Source organism: Antechinus flavipes, chromosome 2 (assembly GCF_016432865.1).
Source record: "Antechinus flavipes isolate AdamAnt ecotype Samford, QLD, Australia chromosome 2, AdamAnt_v2, whole genome shotgun sequence".
NCBI lineage: Eukaryota > Metazoa > Chordata > Mammalia > Dasyuromorphia > Dasyuridae > Antechinus > Antechinus flavipes.
In genome coordinates, this window is record NC_067399.1 from 42,268,322 (window position 1) to 42,295,128 (window position 26,807).

Consider the following 26,807-nt stretch of genomic DNA (forward strand, 5'->3'; position numbering starts at 1 on the left):
TCAGGGCATACCAAAGTCAAAATGCCCTGAAGAGATGGGATGGGAGGGGGGACAACGTTGGGAGATGTGGTCCAGGGTTTCCGTGGGATTGCATGCTAAGGGCAGTGGGATGAATTGAGCTTTTCTTTTCCTCAGCCTGTGGCCTGACCTTACCCCTACCCTACCCCCACCTTGACTCCTAGCCAAGTCCTGTGCCTCATTTTGATGCCTTGGCTCTCCGGCTGCCAAGAAGACAATGTTCAGTAACAATGATCTAGAACAGTGCCGTGCCATGCCTACTTAGGTTAATGCCCTGGTCCGTTCCGTGGGCAGCTTAGGACCGGGAGCTTCTATTGCTGTTATTCTGGCCCTGAAGAAGAGATCATTAGGTCTTGTTCCGTTGCCCTCTCGGGCAGATGCGCTGCCATGGGACTGCCCCACTTGCTGTCTGAGGTAGGACCCGAGAGCTTTTCTATTCTAGCCACACCACCGATGGGCAAACTAGGAGCAGAGAAATCATTTCTAAACCTCTCCTCTGTGTTCTCCCTTCCCTTTGTTTCTCTGGTCCAGTCTACCGTTGTCACTGTTATCTATTCACAGATCTTTGATGGCCGGTATCTATTCACAGATCTTTGATGGCCGGCCTTCGTTCTTTATCTAATCTGGTGCTGTGGAGAATTTCTTTCAAGGCTCTCATTCTCTGACAAGGAAAAGGGGGCTGGCCAAAAATTGGGAGGCGGGGGGAGAAGACCAGTGGGAGTAAGCAGGAAAGAGAAGATAGACAGAAATGGGGGAAGTCGGGGACCCTAATAACCAAATACTCCTTTTTACTTGTGGCCTGCAGTCAGCTCAGTCCCTTCAGTCAGTCTCGGACCCTAGATCCTGCAAAGAGCTGGGAAGGCAGTTGGGACAGGAATGCTCTTAGAATAATGACACTAATAATACCTTATATTTGCATCATGCTTTCGAGTTTGTGAAACTTTTATACATTATCTCATTTGATCTTCACAGGAATTCTGTAAAGTAGACAGGCAGGTTATTCTTCCCATTTTATAGATGAACAAGTTGAGGCTGAGGGAAGTTAGAAACATGTTCAACGTTAAATGCCTTATTAGTGCTATAACTGTTCTTTTAAGATCCAGCCGTATTTCCACAGAAACTAAATGATAGGTAATTATATAATGACCAAGCTTCAGAATGCACCTCTCTGCAGAAGTGGGGAACTATGGAGATTGGATGTCACATATGTTGTCAGACTTAATTAACAAAAGTCTGCTGAACTGTTTCTCTGCCCCTCCCCACCTTCTTTTTTTTATTCTTTGTAAGGAATGGCAGGAGTTGGGGAGTAGAGAAAAGTATTGGAAAATAGAAGTGATATAAAAAGAAAAATTATCTGTGATTTTCAAATGACAGGACAAAAAAAAATGTGATCCTTGTACTATATTTCCAAGAACTTGGAAAGGTGAAACCCCACTTAGCCTGCGATCTGCCTTGTCTCTCGCTGCTGTCTTCCAGCTGTATTTCCTCCTTTCAAGGTATCGATACTCAAGTATCAAGCTCTTCATCTTTCTTTCTTCGGCATCACATCATGAGCCGAAAACTTGGGAACACAGACGACCAAGTTCGTTTCACAAACAGCTGGTTCCCCAAGCTTGTTTACACGCCCTTCTCCCATGCACTCATAATCCACCCACTCCCAGTTGCTCAAACCACCAACTTTTGCAAACTAAGCCGGAGGAGGGAAGGGGAACAGCTGATGTCAGTTTTGGTTAAGAATTACCTTATCCTCATCTGTCCTATGGAACTTGGGCTTGGGGCTTAAAGGATGGTTCTTTCTGTCAGCCAAAATGACTCTGCCTTTCAGCCTGGGCTTGTTTCCCACCTCCCAGGATTGGGAAAGGATTATGTGGCTTCTGACAAACCATTCCTTAGCATTGACCTCCACAGTGGAGCTCCCATCCATACCTCCTCTATAAGGAAGCTAGCTACCTGATAGCTACAGGCCTTCCTCCAGTCTAGGCCTCTCAGTGGAGAAGCCTTAGTCTGGCTGTCTCTCTCCTTGGCCAGCCCACAACTTATCACAGTCACACATTAACCGGGTGATGATTTTTGCTCAAGAAATGGAGAAAAAATGTCTACGAAAATACTTGTTTTTTAGGTATTTGTTAAGATTAGACTTTTTTAAAAATTAAATTTATAAAGTGGAACAGATGATATTATTGGACACTATCAATAACACGTAGCAGCCTGTTTATACCCTCTCTGTGTGTCTATCATTTTGAATCTTCTGAGATTGCTGTGTTCTGTGATTTATAGCCCTACAGCAACACCAGAAGAATATTGACATTTGAAAGCTTGTGGTTGTTAAAAGTGCTGTGTGTTTCCCCAAATGCAATTCAGTCTGCCTCCTTCCTCCTGTGCAGTCTGGCTTCAGCTTATTGCTATCTGCAGTCTTTTCCAAGATAAATGTACTGATGACCTCTCAGATTTGGGAGGGAGGGGGAAGGATGCCAATCCCTGGGTGTTGATTCTGCTAAACCCCCTAGTGTTGGTCAGAACTGTTCTCCATCCATTTGGGTTTTCTTGTATGAATTTTTAAAAAAATTGTTGCTATTTTTTGTTTTTATTCCACATTCCCCAATATATCCCTCTGTCTATTTCCTCCCAGAGAGCTAGCCCTAATTTTTTTTTTAAATTTCATTTTAAGAACATATTATTTTTTCAATTACATGTAAAGATGGTTTTCAACCTTCATTTTCTTAAGATTTTGAGTTCCAAATTTGTTTTCTCTCCTTCCTTCCCTCCTCCCCATGCTAGCAAGCATTCTGATATAGTTTATAGGTGTACATTCATTTTTTAAACCTATTTCCACATGAGTCATGTTGGGAAAGAAAAGATTAAAAGGAAGGGAGAGAAAGCAAAACTAACCAACACACTGCAAAAGTGTGGCATTTTCTTCAGTGTTTCACAACTCTAATCTCTACCTTTGCAAAGAAGGGAGGGGGGTATCTTCATAAATCTTCTTTGGGTTAAACTTGGTCCTTATGATTTCCAAGCATTCAGTTTTGATTGCTCTTTGCAGTTGGCTGTAGTCTTTCCATTGGTATTGCCATGTATATTGTATTCCTGGTTTTCTCTGTTGTCCTTTGCATCAAGTTGAGTAAATACATACTTACCATGATCCTAGGTGAATCCTAGGTGAATCACCTTAAAGGCCCTGATCTCTACTGGAAGAGGACTTTCCTCACTGGGAATTCTCTACCCCAAGAAATCACATATCTGATCAAAAGACAAAATAGCTATATGAAATGTTGCTCTACATTACAAATCAGAAGAAAAGTAGAAATCGAAACAATTCCTATCTTTCACCTTATACCACAAAATTGGAAAAATTGATGACTACTGGGAGCAGTTTTGTATATTTAAGTTAAGTGTTTTGTTTTTTTTTCTTTTTCTTTGTTACATGAATTGGTAAGAGTCTCTCTTTAGGGGTGATAAATTTTGTTGAGATCTTCTCATACACTAGGGATTAGTTAATTAATCCACCAGATTACCATCTACAAGTAGGAGTTATCTGGGAGACTTCACCATTTATTTATAGCAGGAGTCCTTAACCTGGGAGCCAGGAATTTGTTCTTTTAAAATATGTTGACATGCAAACTTCATTAGAATTCATTACCTTTGTAATGCTATGTAAGAATTTTATGAATTTAAAAGCCTTCTTTTTCTATGGAGAAGGGCTCCATACATTTCACGCCTGTGATCAGAGGCAGCCGTAACACACACCAAAATGTTTTGGTGTTCAGTGTATTCCCTGTATAGGGCACCTTCACTGACAGAAGCCTTTTTGGCAAACATACATCTTCCTGGTTTATGCTTAAGAGGATCTTTGAACAAAGCTGCCTCTGGGGTCACATCTGTCAAGTAATCTTGCATGATCTTAACATAGGCAAGAAATGCTTTGTTGATGGAGAGCTCTTAAGGCTGTATTGTGCTGAGTCAACTTTTCAAAAATCAATGAACAATCAACATGGTGGGATCTTGTATTTTCTGTATCTTTTAGGCAATTGTATGTGACTGAAGATACGATCTGCTTGAGGAATTCCTTTGGGAAAGCCTGTCTTTTCCTTTTTCATATTTTCATCAAGAAATATATATTACTTTAACATAATTAACATGCATGGTACTACCTGCCATCTAGGGGAGGGGATGGAGGGAAGGAAGTGAAAAGTTGAAACAGAAGTTTTTGCAAGGGTCAATGTTGAAAAATTACCCATGCGTATGTTTTGTATATAAAAAGCTATAATTAAAAAAAAAAAAAGACTAAAGTCAAGATGACCTAAGATGCTGTGGATGATTTTGATGCCTTCAATAACTAACCAAATTCTAACTGTTAAAAAAAAAAGTATGTATTAAGCATTGATTAAGCACCAGGGTCGGCTAGGTTGCACAGTGAATAGAATTTAGGGCTTGGAGTCAGGAAGACTCATCTCCCTGAGTTCAAATGTAGCATCAGGCACTTACTAGCTGTGTGATCCCAGGCAAGTCACTTCACTCTGCCTCAGTTCTTATTTTGTAAAATGAGTTGGAAATGGAAATAGCAAATCAATCCAGTATCTTTGCTAAGAATAAGGAATCAGACATCAACTGAAAATCAGCCAAAAAGTGTATGCTAAGCTCTGTGCAAAGCATAGAAATACACAGAAAAGCAAAAAATAGTCTCTATCCTCAAAGAGCTTCCATTCTAATGAAGGAGATGATAAATAACTATGTAGAGACAAGACACCCATGAGACAAATTAGAGAAAAATCTCAGAGGGAAGGCATTGACTTGACACTGAGGAAGATTGGGAAAGGATCTGTGTATGTAGATCATTCTCAAAAATACTTTCAGAGCTGAGAAAAGAGGCCCACGTTTGGTAGTCATTCATGTTTTCCTGATTTTGTCGTTAGGGTCATGTTCACCCTCTGTGATTTTCCCCAGGCATTTGCCATTTTCCCACCTTTCCCTGTATTTAATAATAGAACTTATTTTATATGCCAGCTCTGCTCTTTGCTATCTACGTGACCTTGGCCAAAGCATTTAACTTTATTGAGCCTTCAGTTCAGTTGGCTTGTGTCCAATTCTTTGTGACCTTCTTTGGCGTTTTCCTGACCAAAAAAAAAAAAAAAAAAAAAAAAAAAAAAAAAAAAAAAAAAAAAAAAAAGGAGTGATTTGCCATTTGTTGCTCCATTTATTTGACAGCAAAAACATCTAGAAGATAGTTTCTAGCATGGTGACATCTAGGCAATTTGGCCTTTTGTTTCTTGGGAAATGATTTCTTCCTTTCTCCTTACTTGCTTCTACCCAGGGAGAAAGAAAACCCATTGGGTGGCAGGTGTTTGTGGTATGGCTGTGCCTTGGAGAGAAAAGATAAGTCTCTGGGTATGTCCTGGCTTACCACTGAGCTGGTTGCAATGGATGCCCAGGCAGTCCTCTGCTCAGCTGCAAAACTCGATGAGAGAAGCTCTGAGAGAGACAGTTGGCTGCGTGTGCTGACCGTGCTGGCTGGAAATTTGACATGGAGTCAGTAGAGTTTATCCAGAAAGACTGAGTCTATGGGTCAGATAATGACAAGCACTTATAGGGAAAGGAACTGAAGATTAAGGGAGAGAAATAGGGCAACTGGAATCCTCTTCCAGGCCACTCATTAACTGATACTCCCTCCCCCATCTGTGCTCAGCATAGATGCCAGCTGTGGCTTCCAGGAGCCCCTGAACTGTCCCTAATGCAGCTCAGTGGAGGAGCTGGGGGATTAACCCAGAAAGAAACGAGGGCCGCTAAAGAATCTACAAGGATGCCCATGGGCCACAGATTGACTTAGAAGCAGTACATGCTTTTAGATTTCTTTTTTTAAAAATTAACACACCAACCCATTAAAATCATATGAGAAGTACATGTTTTTATAATTTTTTATTTTAAACTTAAATATAAAATGATAAAAGAAAAAAATTGTCCTATACACAGTAGACCATGAGAGAATTCAATATAAAATAATAAATTTTCATTTCAAGAAAACCTATATAATGAATACTACACATTATTTTCAAAGCTGCCCAGCTTTACTTTATTATTGGTTTTCTTTTGTTCTCTGATGGGCACTCTTTACTTTGTTTTTCCTTTCTCCTCCCTTAAAGAAATTAAGGGTGGAGATATATACACAGACACACTTCATATACACGTATGTGTCTGCATGCACATATACACATATGTGCTATACATGTATAAACACACTTATACACAGATATCTATAAATACACTCATACACATATATGTATGAACACACTATAATTTTTTTCTACTTGTCATCTGTTTCTCTCAGGGTGGATAGCATCTTCCTTCATTGTTCAAGTTTTTCCATATTTTTCTAAATCAACCAGCTCATCAATACAGCAGTATTCCAACCCAGTCACATCCTATCTATCTGAGAGATTGTCTATGAAAGTTTTCCCCCCATTTTCTGCTTTGTCTCTTCTCGGCAATACAAGTATTATTGATATAAGAAAATTTTAATTTAAATGAGCAAAATTCTCCTTTTTATACTTTAACAGTACTCTCCCTTATAATATGGTTTAAGGTGAGATACTGCCAAATCTATTTCCTTTATATCTTTTTTCCTGGTTTCTTTGAAGTTCCTCTTTTTGTTCTTCCGAATGAACTTTGTTATTATTTTTTTCTAATTTAGTAAAATAATTTTGTAGTGATTTAGCTGGGATGACATTGAATAAATAGACTAGTAAGGTCAAATTGTCATTTAAAAAATTATATTGGCTTTAGCTACCCATGAACAATAAAATTACTTCAGTTATTTAGATTTGAGTTTGTTTCTATAAAAAGTGTTTTATGTTTATGTTCATATAATTCCTACATCTGTTTTGGCAGGTATACACTTGGGTATTTTATACTGCCTAGGTATTTTAAATGGTCTCAAGCTATATTGAATAATATTGCTAACACATTTCTCTATTTTTCACTTGTAGTTAAATCTATTTTAACTTTAACTTTTTCTGAGATCATAATTACTATCTTTGCTTTTGGTACATAATAAATTCTACTTCTGTCCTTTATTTTATCTTTGAATATATCTCTCATTTTTATCATGTTTCCTGAAGGCAACATATTGTTAAATTCAGATTTTTAAATCGGCTTCCCATTTGGTTTATGGGCGAATCTGTCTCATTCACATTCTAAGCTATAATTACTTGTGTATTTTGCTCCTTTCTTTTTTTTTCCTTTTTTCTCATCCTATTTACCCTATTTCTCCTCACTCCTCTGCTTTACTTCTACCTTGCCCTCCTGTTTTTTAACTTACCCATCTCTCTAATAGTTCTTGCCTTGTTTTCTCCCCCCATTCTATTTCCTTGCCCTCTTATTTCTTTGTGAATGTAGACTTTTATGTGTGCTCGTGCACACACACACACACTTTTGTTCACCTTAACCCATTCCCAATGAGAGTAAGCTTTCAGCATTACCTGTCCTCTTTTCTTCTGTATCACTTTTTCTTTTTATGCTTTATTTGTATGAGATAATTATTCCTTTTTATCTCTCCCTATATTTTTAAAAGAATCACCCTACCATGCTCAGCCTAGCACAAGCCTTTCTTTCAAACTATCCAAATATAAATGAGTTATAAAAGAACTGATATGTTAAACAATTTGACCTTACTGAATTTTTTCAGTTTGTTAAATGCCATTCCCTCCCTCCCACCCCATTCAGGATTATACTTAATTTTGCTAGGTTAATTACTCTTGGTCATAACCGTAGCTCTTTTGCTCTATGGAATATATTATTCCAAGAACTAGGGTTCTTCACTGTAGTAGTTTGCTAGGGCTTATATAATCCTTATTGTAGCTCCATGATATTTAATTTTCTTTCTTGTTGCTTCCAATATTTTCTCCTGGGTTCAGTGGATTTTTTTTTTTTTCTATTTTTGCTTTGCTTTTTTTGTTCTAAAATTTCAGGGCAATTTTCCTTGATAATTTCTTTTAAAATTGTATCAAGATTCTTTATTTTTATCATAAATGTCAGATAGTTTGACCATTCTTATTTCTCTTTGATCTGTTTTCCAGATTGGTTGTTTTCCTGATGCGATGCTTTCTTTTCTGTTTTTTCATTCTTTTAATTTTGTTTATTGATTTGATGTCTTAAAATGTCATTAGCTTCCTCTTGCCCAATTCCACTTTTCAAGGGACTATTTTTTCTTTAAGTTTCTTTTCATAATTTGATTGATTTGAATTACTCTTCTCTCCTTCTCCCCCCCCACCCCCCAATTTTTTCTCAATCTAATTTGATTTTTTAAAGTCTTTTTTGACTTTTTCTAAGAACTCTTTTTGTGCTTGGGACCATTTGATATTTCTCATTATAAAAAAAAAAGGCTTTTTTTTTTCACTTCCATTGTCTTCCTCATGAATCCAGATCTTCTCTATCCCCATACTATTTATGGCTGGCTTCTTTCCCTTTGCTTACTCATATTTATTTTTGTTTTGTTTTTTTTTGTTTTTGTTTTATTTTGTCTTTAGCAGCTATTAATGTATGGGGAATAATATCCTGCGCTTCAAGTCCTTCTTACTGTTATTTTCTGAGGTCTATTCTGGGGTTCTCCTCTCCACTTCTAAGCTATGATTAGGGCCCCCAGCCACACTGTCCCCCAAATGATCTTGCTCCCTGCATTCCCTTGGTGGCTGTCTGCCCAGAACTGAAACCAGGGACTCGGCTCTCCTGCCAGTGCCCGTAGCCCGCCAGGTCCCTGCCCCTCTGCTATTGCCCTCCCCAGGTGTGTGCAAGCTCCTTCTCCCAGCAGTCACAGCCTGGGGTGCATTTGGTCAGCACATCTGTGCCTTCTTTTTTTTTTTTAATAACTTTTTATTGACAGAACCCATGCCAGAGTAATTTTTTACAGCATTATCCCTTGCACTCACTTCTGTTCTGATTTTTCCCCTCCTTCCCTCCACCCCCTCCCCCAGATGGCAAGCAGTCCTTTACATGTTGAATAGGTTACAGTATATCCTAGATACAATATATGTGTGCAGAACCGAACAGTTTTCTTGTTGCACAGGGAGAATTGAATTCAGAAGGTATAAATAACCTGGGAAGAAAAACAAAAATGCCAGCAGTTTATATTCATTTCCCAGTGTTCTTTCTTTGGTGTAGCTGCTTCGGTCCATCCTTGATCAATCGAAACTGAATTAGCTCTCTTTATTAAAGAGATCCACTCCCATCAGAATACATCCTCAAACGGTATCTTTGTTGAGGTGTATAATGATCTCCTGGTTCTACTCATTTCACTTAGCATCAGTTCATGTAGGTCTCTCCAAGCCTCTCTGTATTCATCCTGCTGGTCATTCCTTACAGAACAATAATATTCCATAATGTTCATATACCACAATTTACCCAGCCATTCTCCAATCGATGGGCATCCATTCATTTTCCAGCTTCTAGCCACTGCAAACAAGGCTGCCACAAACATTTTGGCACATACAGGTCCCTTTCCCTTCTTTAGTATCTCTTTGGGGTATAAGCCCAGTAGAAACACTGCTGGATCAAAAGGTATGCACAGATTGATAGCTTTTTGAGCATAGTTCCAAATTGCTCTCCAGAATGGTTGGATGTATTCACAATTCCATCAACAATGCATCAGTGTCCCTGACATCTGTGCCTTCTATCCTTCAATAGTGGAAGGTCTGGGAGATGAAAGATGAAAGTTCCTAAGGCCGAGGCAGCCCCCAGCCCCAGCTGCCCCCAAGGCTGTTGTTGATTCTGCAGAGTTGACTTGGCTGTGTTTATGCTTTACTCTGGCTGAACCTCTGCCCCTGGAGGTCTAGCCTTTCCTGGAATCTTCTCAAGTTGTCTTAGGAAGACTATTGCTTTACCTTGTGTTTATTTCTGTTACTCTTCGGGGATATTCGCTCTTTTATTTTATTTTTTGTGGAGGAAATTTGGAGAAGCAAAATTTTCCTCACCTGCTCTGCCATCTTCCCAGAGTCCTCTTAGGAAATATATTTGAATCTGTTTGGGTGGTCTGTGGACTACACCTCTGGCCTCCAGCATGACCCAGGAAACTTTGACTGTAGTGTTCCAACTTCTGTCAAAAGCAAATGGAGGGGCCGACTGGATTGGACTAGTCCCAACCCTCTTTCCTCAGTAGGAGTGCCCTCCCCAAAACACACAGCCCTGGAGCGGGTGGGAACATTCCTAAATCATCCTTTGTCATCTAGGGATGCTTTTTTTTTTTCTTAGTTATTTTATTTTATTTTGAGTTGCTTTTTTTCTAAGCAACAGACCAAGGACTATTTCTTGTAGCATAGTGCCTAGCAGAGATTAATAATAATCATTAATAATGCTCCATTGATCTGTGTGACCTTAAACACGGCATTTAACTTCTCTAGGACTTATTTGATATATTGGCTAGGATATAACAGCATAGTTAACATAAAGCGAGATGAAATCTATGACTTCTCTATGGTGTAGGGAGCTCCCTCTGGTGTTAATTTTTTTTTTCCTTTGGGTCATAGATTTAGAATTGTAGAGGACTTGGAAGTCGTTTAATTTAAGCCATTAATGTTACAGATGAGGAAACTGAGGCACAGAGCATTTGAATGATTTACCTGTGGTCTCATAGATAGTAGGTGTCTGAGACAGGATTGGAATCCAGGCCTCTCCTGACTCCAAATCTGGCCTTTAGCTATCCCACCACACTAGGGGGTCAAATTTCAAAATTCATGAGTTCAAATCCGGTCTCAGACACTTATAAGGTGTATGACCCTGACCGAGTCACTTCATCCTGTTTGCCTCAGTTTCCTCATCTGTAAAATGAGCAGGAGAAGGCGATGGCAAAAAAAAAAGTCCAAATGGGGTCACAACTGAGCAACCACATGGACTGGCAATGGGGATGGGGATGGGGCACTGAGAGGAATGGCGGAGAATGTTATCTGTGCCTCAGTGTTTTTCTTCTCTGCATTTTCAGCAGACCTGGATCTGAGCGGCAGAGGCTGCCAGGGGATTACTGAAAGCGGCTCCAGCTGAGGACACGGCCCCCAGGGAGCAGGAATGGGCAGAGGGGCAGCTGAACCCCGGCCAGCACTGCTGGGAAGAAGACCGAGAAGAGAGCAGAGGGGCGTTCAACCCGCTTGCCAATAACCGAGGGAGCCCGCAGCAGCTGGCTTGCAGCTGTTCGGTTCCAGGGAGCCAGGGCTCTGGGATGAGCAGCCAGGGCTAAGGAGTTTGCAGCCCCAGAGGCGGGAGGCTTCGGTGGAAGTGTGAGATAGCATGGAACGTTGGCACCCTCCACTGCGTGGCCTTGAAAGCACGTCAGCTTGCTGAGATTTTGGGTTTTTTTGTATTTCTTTTTGTTTTCCTGTTTTCTAAGAACCAAGGCCCTCCTGGTGCTGCCCTCTCCTTGTCCAGAAGGAGCAGAATCAAGTGAAGCCGGGGGCTCCATCAGTGGCTCTCCGAGGCCTCTCCGAGCCTTTCTCCCCACCCCCCATCCCACGGGTGGCGCTTTCTCTGCTGGTGGGAATCCTCGGTTTCCCCAGGGGGACAGAGCAAGCTCCCCTGCAGCAGGGGAGGGAGGGACAGCCTCAGAGTCTGCCCATGAGCCACAAGGACCCCGGCTGCCCCAGACTGGACTATTCCAAATCACCAAAGAGGAGGTTTCCCAGAGCTGGTACCCAGCGATCCCCAGGGACTAGAGGGCTAGAATGGACTGACCTCCCCCTCGGCGGGGGGGCCGGAGAAGCACAGCCCCTGTGGCCCAGCTAGTTGCAGGTCCAGACGAAGCCGCCCCCGGACTCTCCAGCGGCAGAGGAAGCCACAATTGCCTGCTTTGTTTTCTCTCACCTTTGAGGGAGAGAACGGGCCCCCCCGTTGGTCTCCCCTTCCTTAGCGCGGCTCAGGCCTCTATGCTCTTTCTCTGTGGAGCCAGAGCAGGTGGGCAGCGCTGGGGCCAGCTGGTGAAGGAGGGACCCCGGTGACCCCTGCCCCAGCAGGGGGTCCCGTCCCCCTCGGCCAAGCCATGAAGTGCTCCCTGCGGTTCTGGTTCCTCTCCACGGCCTTCCTGCTGGTGTTTGTCATGTCTCTCCTCTTCACCTACTCCCACCACAGCATGGCCACCCTGCCCTACCTGGACTCCGGAGGCCTTGGCGGCACGCACCGGGTCAAGCTGGTGCCGAGCTACGCGGGCCTGCAGCGCCTCAACAAGGGGGGCCTCCTGAGCAAGAGCTGCGCCTGCCGCCGCTGCATGGGGGACACCGGGGCTTCCGACTGGTTTGACAGTCATTACGATGGCAACATTTCTCCTGTCTGGACCAAAGAGAACATGGATCTTCCCCTAGATGTCCAGCGGTGGTGGATGGTAAGGGATCAGCTGGGTGTGTGCCTGTGTGTGCATGAGTGCATCTGTATCCATATGTGTGTGCACATGCATGTGAACACGTGTGCATGTAGGAATGGGTGTGTGCATGCAGTGCACACATGCATTATCGGCAGTGAGCATGTGTGTGCACGTGTACATGTGAGAGCATGTGCTACACACATGAGCGTGTCCATACACACATGCAACACGTGTGCATGTATGAATGGTGAGCATGTGTGCATGTGCATATGTGTGCATGAGTATTGCCACATCTAAATGCAATATCTGTGAATGCATGTGCATGCACGAGTACATGTGTCCATGCATGTGTGAACATGTGTGCGTGTATGAGTTGTGTGATTTCATGTGTATTCGGTGTGCATGCATGAGTGTTCGTGTGTGTGTGTGTGTGTGTGTGTGTACCTTATATCCAGGCTGGTAGAATGGAAGCTCCTGAGGGTAGTTTTATCTTTAGTTAGGGAATGGCCCTGCACTTAGTAGGCACTTCTTATTTGCGGGGTTATTTATCTGAATGGAATGGAATCTTATTAGGATCCTCTCAAGTCTGGCCCAGTTTCATCACAGGGCAACGGTCCGTATAGGATGAGGAGAAGGGGATGACCAAGGAGCAGATGGCAGCAGAGTGAGCTGAGATTACAGGGAGCCACGCTAAGTGCAGCTGAACCTGGCAGGACCAAGGGCATCTCTTCCCATTCGGGCCAAGTCAGGGTCCACATCACCAGTGGGATGCCAGAAAGGCCGTTTCAGACCAGAAGGACCACTTAGGGTTCCAATCCGCTAGCCCCTGACTGCCGGGTCAGAGCTGGGCAGACAGGTTGTGAAAGGAGGCAGCTTGATTTGAGAGCATTTTTTACACTTCCCAGACTCTAGGATGGAGTGGAAAGGAAGGACTAGCGGGGGCTCCGAATCCTGGGCACCACCTGGACCTTCTCCCCTTCTTCCCTTTCTTTCCTTGTGCTATTTGTCCTCCCCTCTGCTTCAGAGAATCCTGGCTTCCTTTACATTGAGCCCTAAGTAATTTTCTCAGTTTTCCAGTCATGTCTGACTCTTTGTGAGGTTTTTTTTTTTTTTTTTTTTTTTTTGGCAAGAGTAGTTTCTCATTTCCTTTTCCAGCCCATTTTACAGATGAGAAAACCGAGGCAAATGGGGTTAAATGACTAGCTCAGCGTCATACAGCTAGTAAGTGTCTGAGGTCAGATTTGAACTCGGGAAGATGAGTCAGCCTGACTCCATCCCCCAGCACTCTAGCTATAACCCTCACTATAATAGAACATACTGCTAAAGTGCGATTTTCTAAGTAACACTGTAGCCCACAGGGATCCTTATATACAGTGTCTATTTGAATGACATCATTTCTGTAGTCATTTTAAACCCAGCATATCCAAGCTCAACTGATTATCTTTCCACTCCTTCCTAACCTAAGCCCCCCTCCTCCCCTCTCCAGTCGTATACCGTGGGACACTGACCTCCTTTCTGTTCCTCCATTTGATGACCCTGGCGGTTCCCTGGTTGGTCCTGCTGGCTCTCCCCATCTTTGCCTGGCTTCCAAGTCCCAACTAACATGTTCTCTTTGAAACCTTTCCCCAGCCACTCTTAATCTTGGTGCTTTCTGACATCCCCTGGTTTATCCTGTGTCCATCCTGTTTGTACACAGTTATTTGAGCTCTTTCAGAACAGGGACTGTTTTTGCCTTTTTTTTTTTTTAAATCTCCAATATCTGGCGCACAGGAGGCCCACAAATGTACTAACTGATTGACTCATTGGTAGGACTGGGGCTTAGCACGGGATATTGGATGGCTTCTGAGTCCCAGCATCTTCTCCTGGGCAATTTTGAGTTTGGCTGCCTCGTCTAGCTCACTTTTATAAGCCATTTTAAGGGTCACAGAACCTTTTCTTCACGATAGCCCTGTGAAGCAGCCGGTCCCAACCATTATTCTCCTGGCTAGGTGGAACAGTGGCAGAGTTCTAGATTGGGAGTCGCGTACAAGCTCAGATTGTGCCCTAGGTATTTACTAGTTTGTGTCCCAACCAAATCAAATAAACTCTCAGGATCAGCTTCCGCACCTATGATTGTTGTTTAGTCTTTTCATTTGCCCCTGACTCTCCATGACCCCATTTGGGGTTTTCTTGCAAAGATACTGGAGTGGCTGGCCATGTCCTTCTCCGGCTCATTTCACAGATGAGGAAAGTGAGGCAGAGAGGGTGAAGTGATTTGCCCAGGGTCACACAGCTAATAAGTGTCTGACCCTAGGTTTGAACTCTGGAAGATGTCTTCCTAATTCCAAGCCCAATGGAATGGAATGGAATTGGATAGAGTAATTCTATCCAATTGTGCCATCTACCTGCCCTTGCCTGTAAAAGGGGGCTGATCGTAGGATTGCTATGAGGATCAAACAAAATAACATATATAATACACTTTGCAAGCCATAAAGTGTGAAGTATGGGCTCGCTCCCTGGATGGCCCCGGGGTCAGCCAGAGTATAAATTAAAGTCCTTGGTCTTTAAAGGGAGAAGTGAAGGAGGCAGACAAACTGCCACGAGGCTTGCCAATGATGTATCCTGGATTCTTGAGTCCAAAGTCACCAAATTCTCTCTTCCTTGTCCTGCCTCAAAGTGACTCTCTGGCCCCTCTCTCCCTCAGCCCGACAATCCTTGCTTCTGATTAGCTTAACACCAAACATTCATCCACTTATCCATTTATCCAAATGAGCCATTTATCCAAACATATGTTAATAGAGTCATTGTCTCACATCTCATAGTTAATTAGCCTTAAGTGCTCGGTGGTCTGATTCCAGTGCACCTTTTTCAGAGTTTCAGCCCTCTACCATAAAGTCCTATGGAAGTGCTAGCTCTTATCCCCATTTTCAAATGAAGAAACGGGCTGAAAGATCTTGGCTTGCCCAGCAGAAGCAAGATTTGAACCCATCTTCAAACTGCATACTCAAAGCAGAAAAGCATCTCTCTCCCTCCTCTTCTCTTGCAAGGGGGCAGAATCACGAGCCCTGTCGGTATGATTAGTGATGGAGAGGGCATCTCTGTCTAGCGAGCCTGAAAGCTGCTAATGACGGGCAAGGAGAGGCAGGGGTCAGTCAGCCCACGATGCCATCTTTGACCTTGCCAGCTCGGAACTCTTTATGATATTGCCTTGTGCCCAGTATCAGGTTCTTGCCCGCAGTTCCACTGTCAGTCTGTGGCAAAGGAGGGCCTAGGAAAAAACAGCTTCCGCAGCAGCAGCGGACAGCCCTGGGCGCCACCATGTGTTAATGTATTCTGAACAGGCAATTAACCACCAAACACGTCCCCTCTCAAACGCTTCTCAATGGGGGCTGAGCCCTCTTCCCTTTCTCCCATGAGCTCAGGAATTCTTGACTCGGCGCCAAACTCCCTCTCCAGACTGAGTTCATTTTCTTGTTCTTAAGTCCATTCCTCGAGCTCTTGAATCATTCTCGTGTGTCCCTGACAGCCCCACCCCCTCCTCCCTAGTGTTCAGAGAGGAATGCAGCCAGCTTCCACCCTGCCCCCCTTATTTCCCAGCTTATTCTCAGTGGCCAAGCTCCCTCATCTCCTGAAGAACTATGAGTTTGAGGTTCAGATTTGACAGTTTTAGAGAAAAAAAAGTTCAATGGAGCCTCAAGGTGATATAGTGGGTAGAGCACTGACTCTGGAATCAGGAATTCAAACCCAGCCTCAGATACTCATTAGCTTTGTGATTGTGGGCAAGTCACTTAACCCCACAATTTTCCTCCCCCTAAAAAAATAAGTTCAGTTTCTCACGCAAATTAAAGAACCTTTTTTTTTTTTTTTTTTTTTTTGACAAGGCAATTGGGATCAGGTAGCTAGGAAATGTTAAAGTATTTGAGGCTGTTTTTTAAACTTGGGTCCTCTTAGCTCCAGGGCCAGTGCTCTGTCCACTGTGCCATCCAACTGCCCCCTCAGTAACTTTGTAGATTTAATGCTAGGCTCAAGTAATTGGTTGTGTGAGCCCTCTCCCCACATTGCCGATTACTGGTCTTGTATCCTGTGACAATTGTGCCCCAAGCTTCTAAACCTAGCCTCTACCCAGTGGCTCCAGGCCTCTGGGTCATCCATGGGTGCTGAGGTGCTAACGCAGGGCATCTTTGGATCTGCCCATCCTCTTCCTCCCTTTTCTGGTCCCTTTTCCCCATGCTTTTCTTATTCCCTAGTTCTGAGCTCACTATACCCAGCCTGGAGTACTTTCTATAGACTTTTGGGAAGGAACATGAAAGCCTTTACAGCCTCTCTCTCTGTATAGCCCTGGAGGCCTTCCGTGGAGGAGGCAGGGGCCTGATCCTGTGATCCGAGTGACACTGAGGCTGGTGTCTTGAAATTGGCTTGAGGCACCTGTTCCAATGCCAGTACATTACCTGGTAATGAGTAGCACATTAACCCATTAACGCTACCGCCAGGGTAGTTTATCATGAGAGAGCAGGGCCCCAAGAGAGAATGGGATACAAGGGCAGGCGAATACTAATGAGGGAGGGGCAGGCATTTGGCACGGCCTGTGAAAGAGTAGGCCCAAGTAGAATGCCAAGTGAGGAGGCTCTGGGCATCAGACATGACTGGAGACTGAAGGAGACAAGGGCGGACAGAAACCCAAGCTTCCGAAGCTGGCCTGCCTTCCCCGGCTGCAGCCCTTTGTCTTCCATCTCCACAGATGCTGCAGCCCCAGTTCAAGTCCCACAACACCAATGAGGTGCTGGAGAAGCTGTTCCAGATTGTGCCAGGGGAGAACCCCTACCGCTTCCGGGACCCCCACAAGTGCCGGCGCTGTGCTGTGGTTGGAAACTCAGGCAATCTGCGTGGCTCTGGCTACGGGAGGGACGTCGATGGACACAATTTTATCATGAGGTGAGCTTTACCTGAAAGGACGGTGAAACCAAGGGGAGGCGCCTGAGAGAGGCTGGTCAAGGGGAGTCTCCCTAGCGACTGGGTTGAAATTGAGGCAATTGGGTAGCCATTAGAAAAGAGAAGGAGACAACTGGATTCTAGAGAGCTCTGCATCTCTGCCTCCTTCCTTGAAATTGCCTCCAAACTGTGAAACCAGAAGTATTGAGAGTTCAGGTTTTTAAAGTTTTGGGGTTGTGTTTTTTTGGTTGTTGTTGTTGTTCTTTCTCTTCCTTCCTTTCTTGTCTGCTTCCCTCCCTTCCTCATCTTTTTTCTTCCTCTTCCTCTGTTTTCCCCCTCCTTTTCTCTTTCCTTTTTTCCCCTTTCCTTTCCCTTTTCCCTCCTTCTCTCTTTCCCTCCCTTCCTCCCTTCTTCCTTTCTTCCCTTCCTCCCTTCTTCCTTTCCTCCCTTCCTCCCTTCCTTTCCTCCCTTCCTCCCTTTCCTCTTTTCCTTCCTTCCTTCCTTCCTTCCTATCCTCCTTTCTCATTTTCTTTTTTCCTCTCCTTCCTTGTTTCCTCCCTTCCTTCCCATTCTCCTAATTTCCCTCTACAAAATTTTAAAACAATTCCTTCTAACAAATGAGCAAAGTTAAACAGCTCCCCATATTGACTATATCTAGTCCCCCAGCTCTAAACATCCTCACTTCTCTGGAGTTATGGTTGATCAGAGTTCCTCAACATTATCATTGTCTTTGTATAAACCGTTCTCTTGGTTCTGTTTACTTTACTCTGTATCTGTTCATACAAGCCTTCCCAGGTTTCTCTGAATCTATCACTTCTGTCATTTCTTATGGCACAATCTCATTCGATTGCATTTCTTTGCTACAATAAAAAGTGCTGCAGTGAATATTTGTGTATATTTGGGGCTTTTTTCCCTTTAGCTTGTTGGGCTATTTGCCCAGTACGGGTATGAGCAGTTCATTTTGTAACTCCAAAGTGGCCCGAGCCCAATTCCTAAGCCTTTGCAGAGTTAGCTGAAAAGAGCCAGCTGCTCTATCCAATCTTGCTTGCTGAGTCCTACTGAGAGCATCTGCCAAGGCCCTTTATTGCATACTTTTGTCCTTTTACCTTCCTGAGACTTAAATATTTTATTTTACTTTTACTTTAAAAAAATTTTATTTTTCCCAATTACATGTAAAACACTTTTAAAAATTGAGTTTCAAATTATTTTCTCTCTCCCTTCCCCTCATTGAGAAGGCAAATAATTTGATACAGGTTAGACATGTGCAGAGACTTGAATATTTAAAGAATTTACCTCCAAGCCCTATTTTTAAAAAAGTCTCAGTGCTCTCCATCTGCTCCTGAATTACTATTTTCCTTTTGGGGTTAGAAAGTGGAAAGCCACACAGGAGGAGTCAAAAGGATAAATAGGTTGAAAGTTCTCTGTTGCTCCCAGACATCTCCTAGAATTAGCATCCTAGGAAGCCTGAGATCCTCTGGAAGAAAGAGGAAGAGCCTTGTCTCAAGGCTTCTGCAGGGTTTTATTTCCATGGCAACACCAAGACAGCAATGTGTCTATCTATCTAAGGCTCTCCTTCCCCTCACTCAGGGGAACGCAGAGGGGCCTCCATTTTCTCTGCCAGAAGAACGTTCATTTGAGTGAATCGGGGTATTTAGAAAGCCCCAAGTTTTCTTAAATCCCTTTTTGCCTTGGAGCTGAGGGTCTCATTACACTTGTCGCCCTTCCCTTCCCTGCTGTGACTCTTCTGCAGAGAGAGTAAAGATTTGTTGTGATTAAGCCATTTTTCATCATATCCGACTGTCCATTACTCCATTGAGCCTTTTTTTTTTTTTTGGCAAAGATACTGGATTAGTTTGCCATTTTATTTTCCAGCTCATTTTGCAGATAAGGAAACTGAGGCAAAAAGGGTTAAGTGACTTGCTTGGGGTTACAGTTAGTAAATGTCTGATACCAGATTTGAGCTCAAGGATGTCTTTCTGGTTCCAAGCGCCACCTAGCTGCCCATGTCAAAAAGTACTCAAGGCCAGTGATCCAGGGTTAGGGTGATTCTATCAATCCACGCCAGTATTTCTCAAACTATTATTCTTTGCTCTGAAGAATCGTCGGGCACTGAACGTTTGAGTTGGGAACACTTACTGCTGTTCATCCTTCGTTCCTCAAGGGGCCCAATGACGTGAGCAGGGTGATGTCTTGACTAGCAGGCGAATTGGCTTTAAGTGGGGCAGAGCTGTGCAGTCACCAGCCCCACTTTGGCCTCCAGAGGAGCCCTTCTGGGAGTCTTGGGCAGACACATTGGACTGGAAAGGGAAATTCTATACCGTCTGCAACTTGGGCAACATAATAACAATAACAATATTTATGTAGCACTTTTTGCTACATGTTAATTCATCTAATCTTCATGACCACCCTATGAAGTAGGTGCTGTTATTATCCCAATTTTATCCTCTACACAAGAGCAATAGCTTTGAAAAGCATGAGGTCAGGATGGGCCACAACAGATCTCCCAGAGTATCTGAAGCTCTCCACCCTTTCCTCCACTGAACTAAAGCGTCCCCTGGAGGAGGCATCAGATGTAAAACCTAATGAGGGTCTGGGGAAGGATGGTCCCTTTAAAGCGATGGAACAGTGGGAGTGTGAGTAAAAGGGTTTCCCGGCAGGCAGGCAGAAAGCATTTCTTTGTTGTTATTATTGAATTGTCTAAGTCGTATTCTACTCTTTGGGAGGTTTCTCCACAGACATACTGGACTGATTTGCCATGTCCTCCTTCAGCTCATTTTACAGATAAAGAAACTGAGGCAAATAGGGTGAAGTGACTTGCCCAGAATCACACAATATCTGAGGCTGGGCTTGAATTTAGGTCCTCCTGACTCTAGGGTCAAATTCTACCCATTCCAGCATCTGGATACCACTAAGCATTTATTAAGTACCTATTATGTGCTATATCTCTCCTCCTAGAAGAAGGGAATGGCAAATCACTCTAGTATCCTTACCAAGAAAACCCCAAATGAATTTGTGAAGAGTGGAACATGACTGAAAAATGATTCAAGAGATATGCTAAGCATTTTGATGCCATGGAAGAAAGCTCTTGCCCATTTTTACATGTAATCTTCCTGGAGGATAAGGAGGTGTCAGTATCTTTTTGATGTGTTTTCCTGAATCAAAGGTCCAGAAGAGGCCCTGAATTAGGCACAGAGAGCCTTCTGCCTTGGAGCCCACCAGTTAAAGGGTTGGTCTCTCCAGATTGAGTAAGATTTCCAAATCCAATTCCCACCCTGATTTCCATCTTCAATCTCTTCTTCCTGCCGGGATTTTGAAAAGTAAAGTTTTTCTGGTGGAGAGAAGATTTTAGATAGTCCCAGGAGGGTCCTCTATAACCAACATGAGGATGGAGATTCTGGCTTCTGATTCTGGAGCCAAGAGTCAAGGGTATGACCTTGGAGGGGAATACCCAAGATGTCTGAAACCCTTCTGGTCTGCTGGGTCATTGAGTGTTTAAAAGAAAGTGAAGATCCTGGAGATGTTGCCATAGAAACCCCTTCTAGCATTGCGGTTCTAAGAACAGAATCTTGGAGCTTTTGGACTAACCATGCTTCCATGCACCATTCCCCAGGTGAAGTGGCTATTGATGATTTCTCTTCAATCCTCTGGGAGAGAGTTCTTACCTTTGTTCTCGACCTAGCATTTCTCTTCATCCAGAGGACTCAGCAGGTTTCCTGGCCCCTGATCCAAGGCAGCCTTTTCTTACCAGCTTGTTCCTTAATCAAAAATAAAAATAAAAATGAAGTTGACTACCTGGTCCACTGGTTCAGCCATCGTCTCCAACTAAGCTCGCACCTGAGCATCTCACCATTCCCCTGCTTGACTTTGGTGTAGTGGTACACTGTTCCCCATAGTCAGTTTAACTACGAATAATTATTTTCTTGTCCATATAGATACACTTAACAGCTAATTGGTAATGGGTAGAGATGCCTTTCTGTCTTTTCCAAGGAGAACCAAAGTGTCTCTGAGCCTCAAAGAATGATAGCGAAAGGGAAACCCAAGCATCTAGTCAGGTTTCAGATGTCAGTAAAAGAGAAGGGTTTTTTAAGTTCATTAGGAGTTAGACATCATAAGAAACCAAGGAAATTAGACCTGGACTGAAAATAGAAGCTGGGAGAGATGATTGGTTCAGCTGTCTAGAAGGAGAGATCTGAGCCTGGACTGAGAATGATACCAACTGGAACCACATACAGAATTCGGATCTCTTAGGAAAATGGTTAAATGGTTCCTGGAATGACTAGGCTGGACTTGCCAGTTAGAGCAGATCCTTCAGGATCAAGGAGTCAAGAGGGGGACATATTAAAGCTTTCCTGTGTTGGGCCTCTCTGGCCCAGGTGTAAGAATCTTGGAGTTCAGGCTGATCTCCTAACTCTCTGTCCCATTTCTCTCCCTCTCAGGATGAACCAAGCCCCAACAGTGGGCTTTGAGCAAGATGTTGGCAGCCGGACCACCCATCACTTCATGTACCCAGAGAGTGCCAAGAACCTGCCTGCCAATGTTAGCTTTGTGTTGGTCCCCTTCAAGGCCCTGGACTTGCTGTGGATTGCCAGTGCCCTGTCCACAGGGCAGATCCGATTGTGAGACCCTTCTCCTTGGGGATGGGGAGGGTGCGGTTTTTAAAAAGGCTTTGGGGTAGGGGAGTTTCTCACCCTGGGATCTGGGTCTTGCAATCCCTGGTACATTCAAATGAAAAGCTAAGGAGGGCTCAGTGGGGAGGCTAGGTCTGGAGGACTAGTTGGGTGAGTTAGGGTTGTCCAAGGACTACTTTTTTGTTGTAACCTGCTGGGTAAAAAATAAGCTTTGGGGTTCAGGGGGATCTCTCACCCTGGGATCTGGGTCTTGGAAAATCTAGCACACTCACCTGAAAGGCCAAGGAGGGCTCAGTGGTGAGGCTAGATCTGGAGGGCTAGTTGGGTGAGTTAGGGCTGTCCAAGGACTACTTCTATGTTGTAACCTGCTGGGTAGAAACTAAGGGAAAGGAACTCCCCAGTGCAGTGGGTAAATGACAGAGAAAGGACTCTTGATTCTCAATGTTAACTGTAGTATATTCAATTCCAATGAGGAAGATTAATCTGGCAGTGGATCAGGGCAAATTAGAATTGGGAGATGAGTTCTGAGATAGGGTGAGGACTTCCTCCCCTGCTCTTTCTAGACCACATTAAGTATGACTTTTTCTCTGTTTACAGCACCTATGCCCCTGTGAAATCCTTCCTCCGAGTGGACAAGGAAAAGGTAGGCTGACTCTGCTTAGAGGGAGGGGAAGGGGAAGGAATAAGGATTGATGTATAGTGCTTATTGTGTGTCGGGCAACCCTTCGAGGGAGGTGCTATTATTATCATCCCCATTTGACAGATTAGAAACTGAGGCAAAAGCTCAGATCACACAGCCAATAAGTGTCTGAGGCTGGATTTGAACTGCAGTTTTCCTGACTGAGAAATTTCTCCACTGCATCACCTGGCTCTCTAGCTTTTCCTCTACTGGGTAGGAGTAGTAGTTTGATGTCAGATCCTGGGATAGACCCATTTTCAAACATTTTTGGTACAGAGAAGAATTGTTGGTACATCCTCAATGATGGAAGTACTGAGCAGGGGTCCTCAAACTACAGCCCGCGGGCCAGATGCAGTAGCTGAGGACGTTTATCCCTCTCACCCAGGGCTGTGAAGTTTCTTTATTTAAAGGCCCACAAAACAAAGTTTTTGTTTTTATTATAGTCCGGCTCTCCCTATAGTCTGAAGGACAGTGAACTGGCCCCCTATTTAAAAAGTTTGAGGACCCCTGTGACAATGGGACCACTACTTCAGGGCCTCTGATGGCTCCTCGACCCCTATCCACTGATAACCTTCAGGTGGCCCTTATCAAGGACCTACCTCGTGAGGGATAAATCCAGACATCAGGAACTACCAGGGTCAACTCCTTCCTCCTCCTCCCCCTCACTCCCCAGCTTTTCCCTGACTAGTTGACTTCTCATCTCCTAGGTCCAGATCTACAACCCAGCCTTCTTCAAGTACATTCATGACAGGTGGACAGAGCATCATGGGCGCTATCCTTCCACGGGCATGCTAGTGCTCTTCTTTGCTCTACATGTGTGTGACGAGGTGGGTGAGCTAAGGGACCTTGAGTACTCTCCCTCCCCATGTCCTCTGAGGTAGGAAAGGTCCAGATTTAGGAAACAAAGACCATGTTCTGATCTTCCCAGGTTCCAGAGGATTCTGGGTCACATTGGAGATTTGGGCAGAAACTGACTAGTTTTGATCTCTCCTTGGTCTGAGACAGCAAATCCCTAAGACACTAAATAAATAAATAATAATAAATAATAATGATAGCAAATATTTATATAATATTTATGTGCACTGTGCATCTCAGGCACCCTTTATGATGATCTCATTTCATCCTCATAGCAATCCTGGGAGATAGGTGCTATTATTATCCCTATTTTACAAATGAGGAAACTGAGGCAAGCAGAGGGAATTTGCACAGCTAGTAAGTGTCTGAAGCTGGATTTGAACTCAAGACCTGGAGTTTTGGGCATTGTTTCATGTAGCTAAAATCGACCCTCTCCTACAAGGTATCCAGGGCCCCTACTGACACTTTGAGCCTAAACCTTCTATTGGTATATCTTTTCTTACTTGAAACCTGTGGCTGTTCACTGGGTTGGTGATGTGAGACTATCCAAAGACCCCTGGAGACAGGAAAGCCCTGTGTGAAGGGAGAAGGTCAAGCCCCTGACCCAAACCCTTTTAACTCTGCTTCTGCCCCTCAGCTGATCCATGCCTTCTTTACTTCTGATCTCAGGTGAACGTCTACGGGTTCGGGGCAGACAGTCGAGGCAACTGGCACCATTACTGGGAGAATAACCGCTATGCCGGGGAATTCCGGAAGACGGGAGTACATGATGCGGACTTTGAAGCCCACATCATTGACATGCTGGCCAAGGCCAGCAAGATTGAGGTCTATCGGGGCAACTGAGCCCTGGCCACCCAACTGTACCTTTCTGCTGCTGTGGCCAGAGGCGCAAGGGACCCACGGCTCTCTCTTGCTCCAGCCTGGAGGCCACTCACAGGGCACCTGCTTTGTCCCAGAGGAGTGTTGAAGTTCCCCATTCAATCACGAGCGACTCCACTTGGAGTCTTTGAAACCAATCAGGAGCATTTGTCTTCCCTCCCCCCCAACCAATTATGAGAAGTCTGGAGAAAGGCGGACTTCTGGTCCCAATCACAGGGTGATGGAGTGGAGGCTTTTGTTCTCCAAACCAATCATGAAGGACTCACAGGTGAATCCAATGCCTGGGACCGATGATTGCTGTGACCCAGGGGCTCTGGCAGAGGCAAATGACCTTCAGAGTCCAGCCAGTGGCTACTTTCCCCTCCTATACTTTTTGGATAGGGGTATTTTTTTTTGGTGTGGAATTATTATTATTATTTTAAAATTAAGGCAAACTGGTTGGTTTAAACAATCCCCGTGCTGGAAGCTGCAGTCCCCTGGGAGTAGAAAGCAGCATCCCTATTTCTGGAGGCCCTTCTTAGCCACAGAGGAGAAGGTTGGGGGTTTACTTCCTAGCCCATCCAACCATCTTGGACAAGGACACTTCTCCCATTTGCTGTTACCCTCTTCTGGCCTCTTTGAAGAGGAAGGGAGGGGAAAGGACCACCCCAAAGCTTTCCACATCCTTTCAGATGTTATCCAATGGTTTAGGGAAAGATGGCGCTCTGGCCTCTTGTGCTTGTGGGTAGCTTTGACCAAGAAATCAAGCAGGAGCCCCCCACAGCTCTCTAGGCACATATCCACAGTTGATCCAGGATATTTCCTTTATTTCCTCAGGGCTGGAGGGTAGAGTAGACCCCACTGAAGCAAAATGCAATCATAGTGGGAACCCTGAGCCGAGGGGCTATGGGTTGCCCTCATTCTGATTCTTCCATCTCAACCTCCTCAACCCTTGGATCAGCACTTAACTGCCTCCCTATGGGAGAGACTTAGCTGGAGCTCCCAGCTTCTCATTTGGGAAGTCAGCCTTTCCTTGGGGGCTGGCAATGGAGAGATCCTAGAGCAGGAGGTGCAAGCATCCTGGCCCTGGGCACTGGGGGGAATCCCAGGCACCTCAAATCCAACAGGCCTTCAATTCACAATCACTTCAGCCCCTCCTGTTCCCCTTCTTGGCCCTTGGCCCCCCCTCTTCTGTACCCTGCTCCAAGGAGAAGCCCCGAGGCAGAGAATTCCCGGGGATGGAAACCCCACTGTTTCTGTACTTCTCGGACTATCTCTGGGGAGCTATCCTTCCAGAAAGTTCTAGCTAAGGGATTCTTACTACTCACCAGCTTGGTGCATGCATTTCTTCCCACTTCTCTCCACCGTGCCAGGCGGGGGCAGGAAGCCTGTTGGCTTGGGGGGTGCGGAATCTGCTTCCATTTCACCGAGTAGCTAACCTGAAGCTGCCAGCCTTGGCTTGGGCACCAAAGGGGGAGGGGGCGCTTTGTTTTGTTTTGTTTTTTCGTTTTGTTTTAAGCTAGCCATGCACTTAGCCAGGAGCCTTGCTGGGGAGGGGGGGGCCTGCCCCCACTGCATGCCTCCTCCCCTTCATCCCTTCTCTTGGGGTCTCCACCCACCCCCTGCCCATTTCAGCTCTGGAAGGGGCAGCCAAGGGTTACATTTTTTAATATCTGCTTGGCTGCCTTAAACTCAGCTATCTCCCCAAGGGAAGACCTAGCCCTTGAGAGTCAGGGGAGCTTGGGAAGGGAGGGAGCAAAGGCTTCTGTGAAGCTGCCCCACCGCCAGAAGGAGCTCCTCGCTCAGCACTGATTCGGTCTCCACAGTTCCTCCTGGGCAGGCAGACACACACACTCACACATGCACTCACAGCCTCTTTTAGGTAAGAGCTCCAAGGCAGGCCCTTCTAGGATGGCTGAGAAAACCCTGACCTGATGGGGCTGGACCGTGCAGACCTTTCTCCCAGTCAGTCCCAAGGGAAGGGGAGTAAGAACAAGACGGCTAGGACAGGGTGCATTTTGTTGCCCTGCCTCCCCCAGCCAATCCCAGAGTGACGGGGGCTCGCTAGTCCCATCTTGAGGAAGAGGCTGTTCTGAGTGTTTAGAAGATGGGGGGAAATGCAGTCACGCCAAACAGTATTGAACAAAGTAATTTATTTCTTTTGTATCATCATGGAATCCTGTTCTGGGAGCTGCGGATCTCATCAGCTGACCCAGATCTCCTTTTCTGCAATAGTTATTTAAATGAATATTTCTTTCTTTCTTGCCTCCCTCTTTATTAATTAAAAAGTTTTTTAAAAGTGATTTATGTGTGGCTAGTTCTTCTGTTTGGAAATGTCTTTAATCCAGGTAGGAAGAATGAATCAGAAGTCATTTATTAAGTATTTATGGGCGAAGTTTTTGGAAGATACAGAAAAAGACACTCCCCCTACCCTGCTCCCGCCTTGCTTTCTGGGAGTTTCTGCACAGTATCCCCAAAATCTTAGTGCAGATTTACACTTTAATAACTAAACTGCACTATGATTTTGGGATGA

General features: G+C 44.6%; 1 protein-coding gene across 2 annotated transcripts in view; it reads left to right on the plus strand.

Moving 5' to 3' along the window:
* The window catches only part of ST3GAL2 (ST3 beta-galactoside alpha-2,3-sialyltransferase 2), a 64,164-nt gene extending 37,587 nt beyond the window's left edge, over positions 1-26,577 (plus strand). The window contains exons 2-7 of one of the 2 annotated variants that reach the window (XM_051974626.1): positions 10,982-12,367; positions 17,064-17,257; positions 21,691-21,870; positions 22,480-22,525; positions 23,269-23,388; positions 24,086-26,577. In XM_051974626.1, coding sequence (XP_051830586.1) covers positions 12,029-12,367; positions 17,064-17,257; positions 21,691-21,870; positions 22,480-22,525; positions 23,269-23,388; positions 24,086-24,259 — 1,053 coding nt within the window. In that variant the 5' untranslated portion in view covers positions 10,982-12,028 and the 3' untranslated portion in view covers positions 24,260-26,577. The remainder of the gene's footprint in view (positions 1-10,981; positions 12,368-17,063; positions 17,258-21,690; positions 21,871-22,479; positions 22,526-23,268; positions 23,389-24,085) is intronic. The other variant, XM_051974627.1, reaches the window with a different exon arrangement.
* The last annotated feature ends 230 nt before the right edge of the window (positions 26,578-26,807 follow it).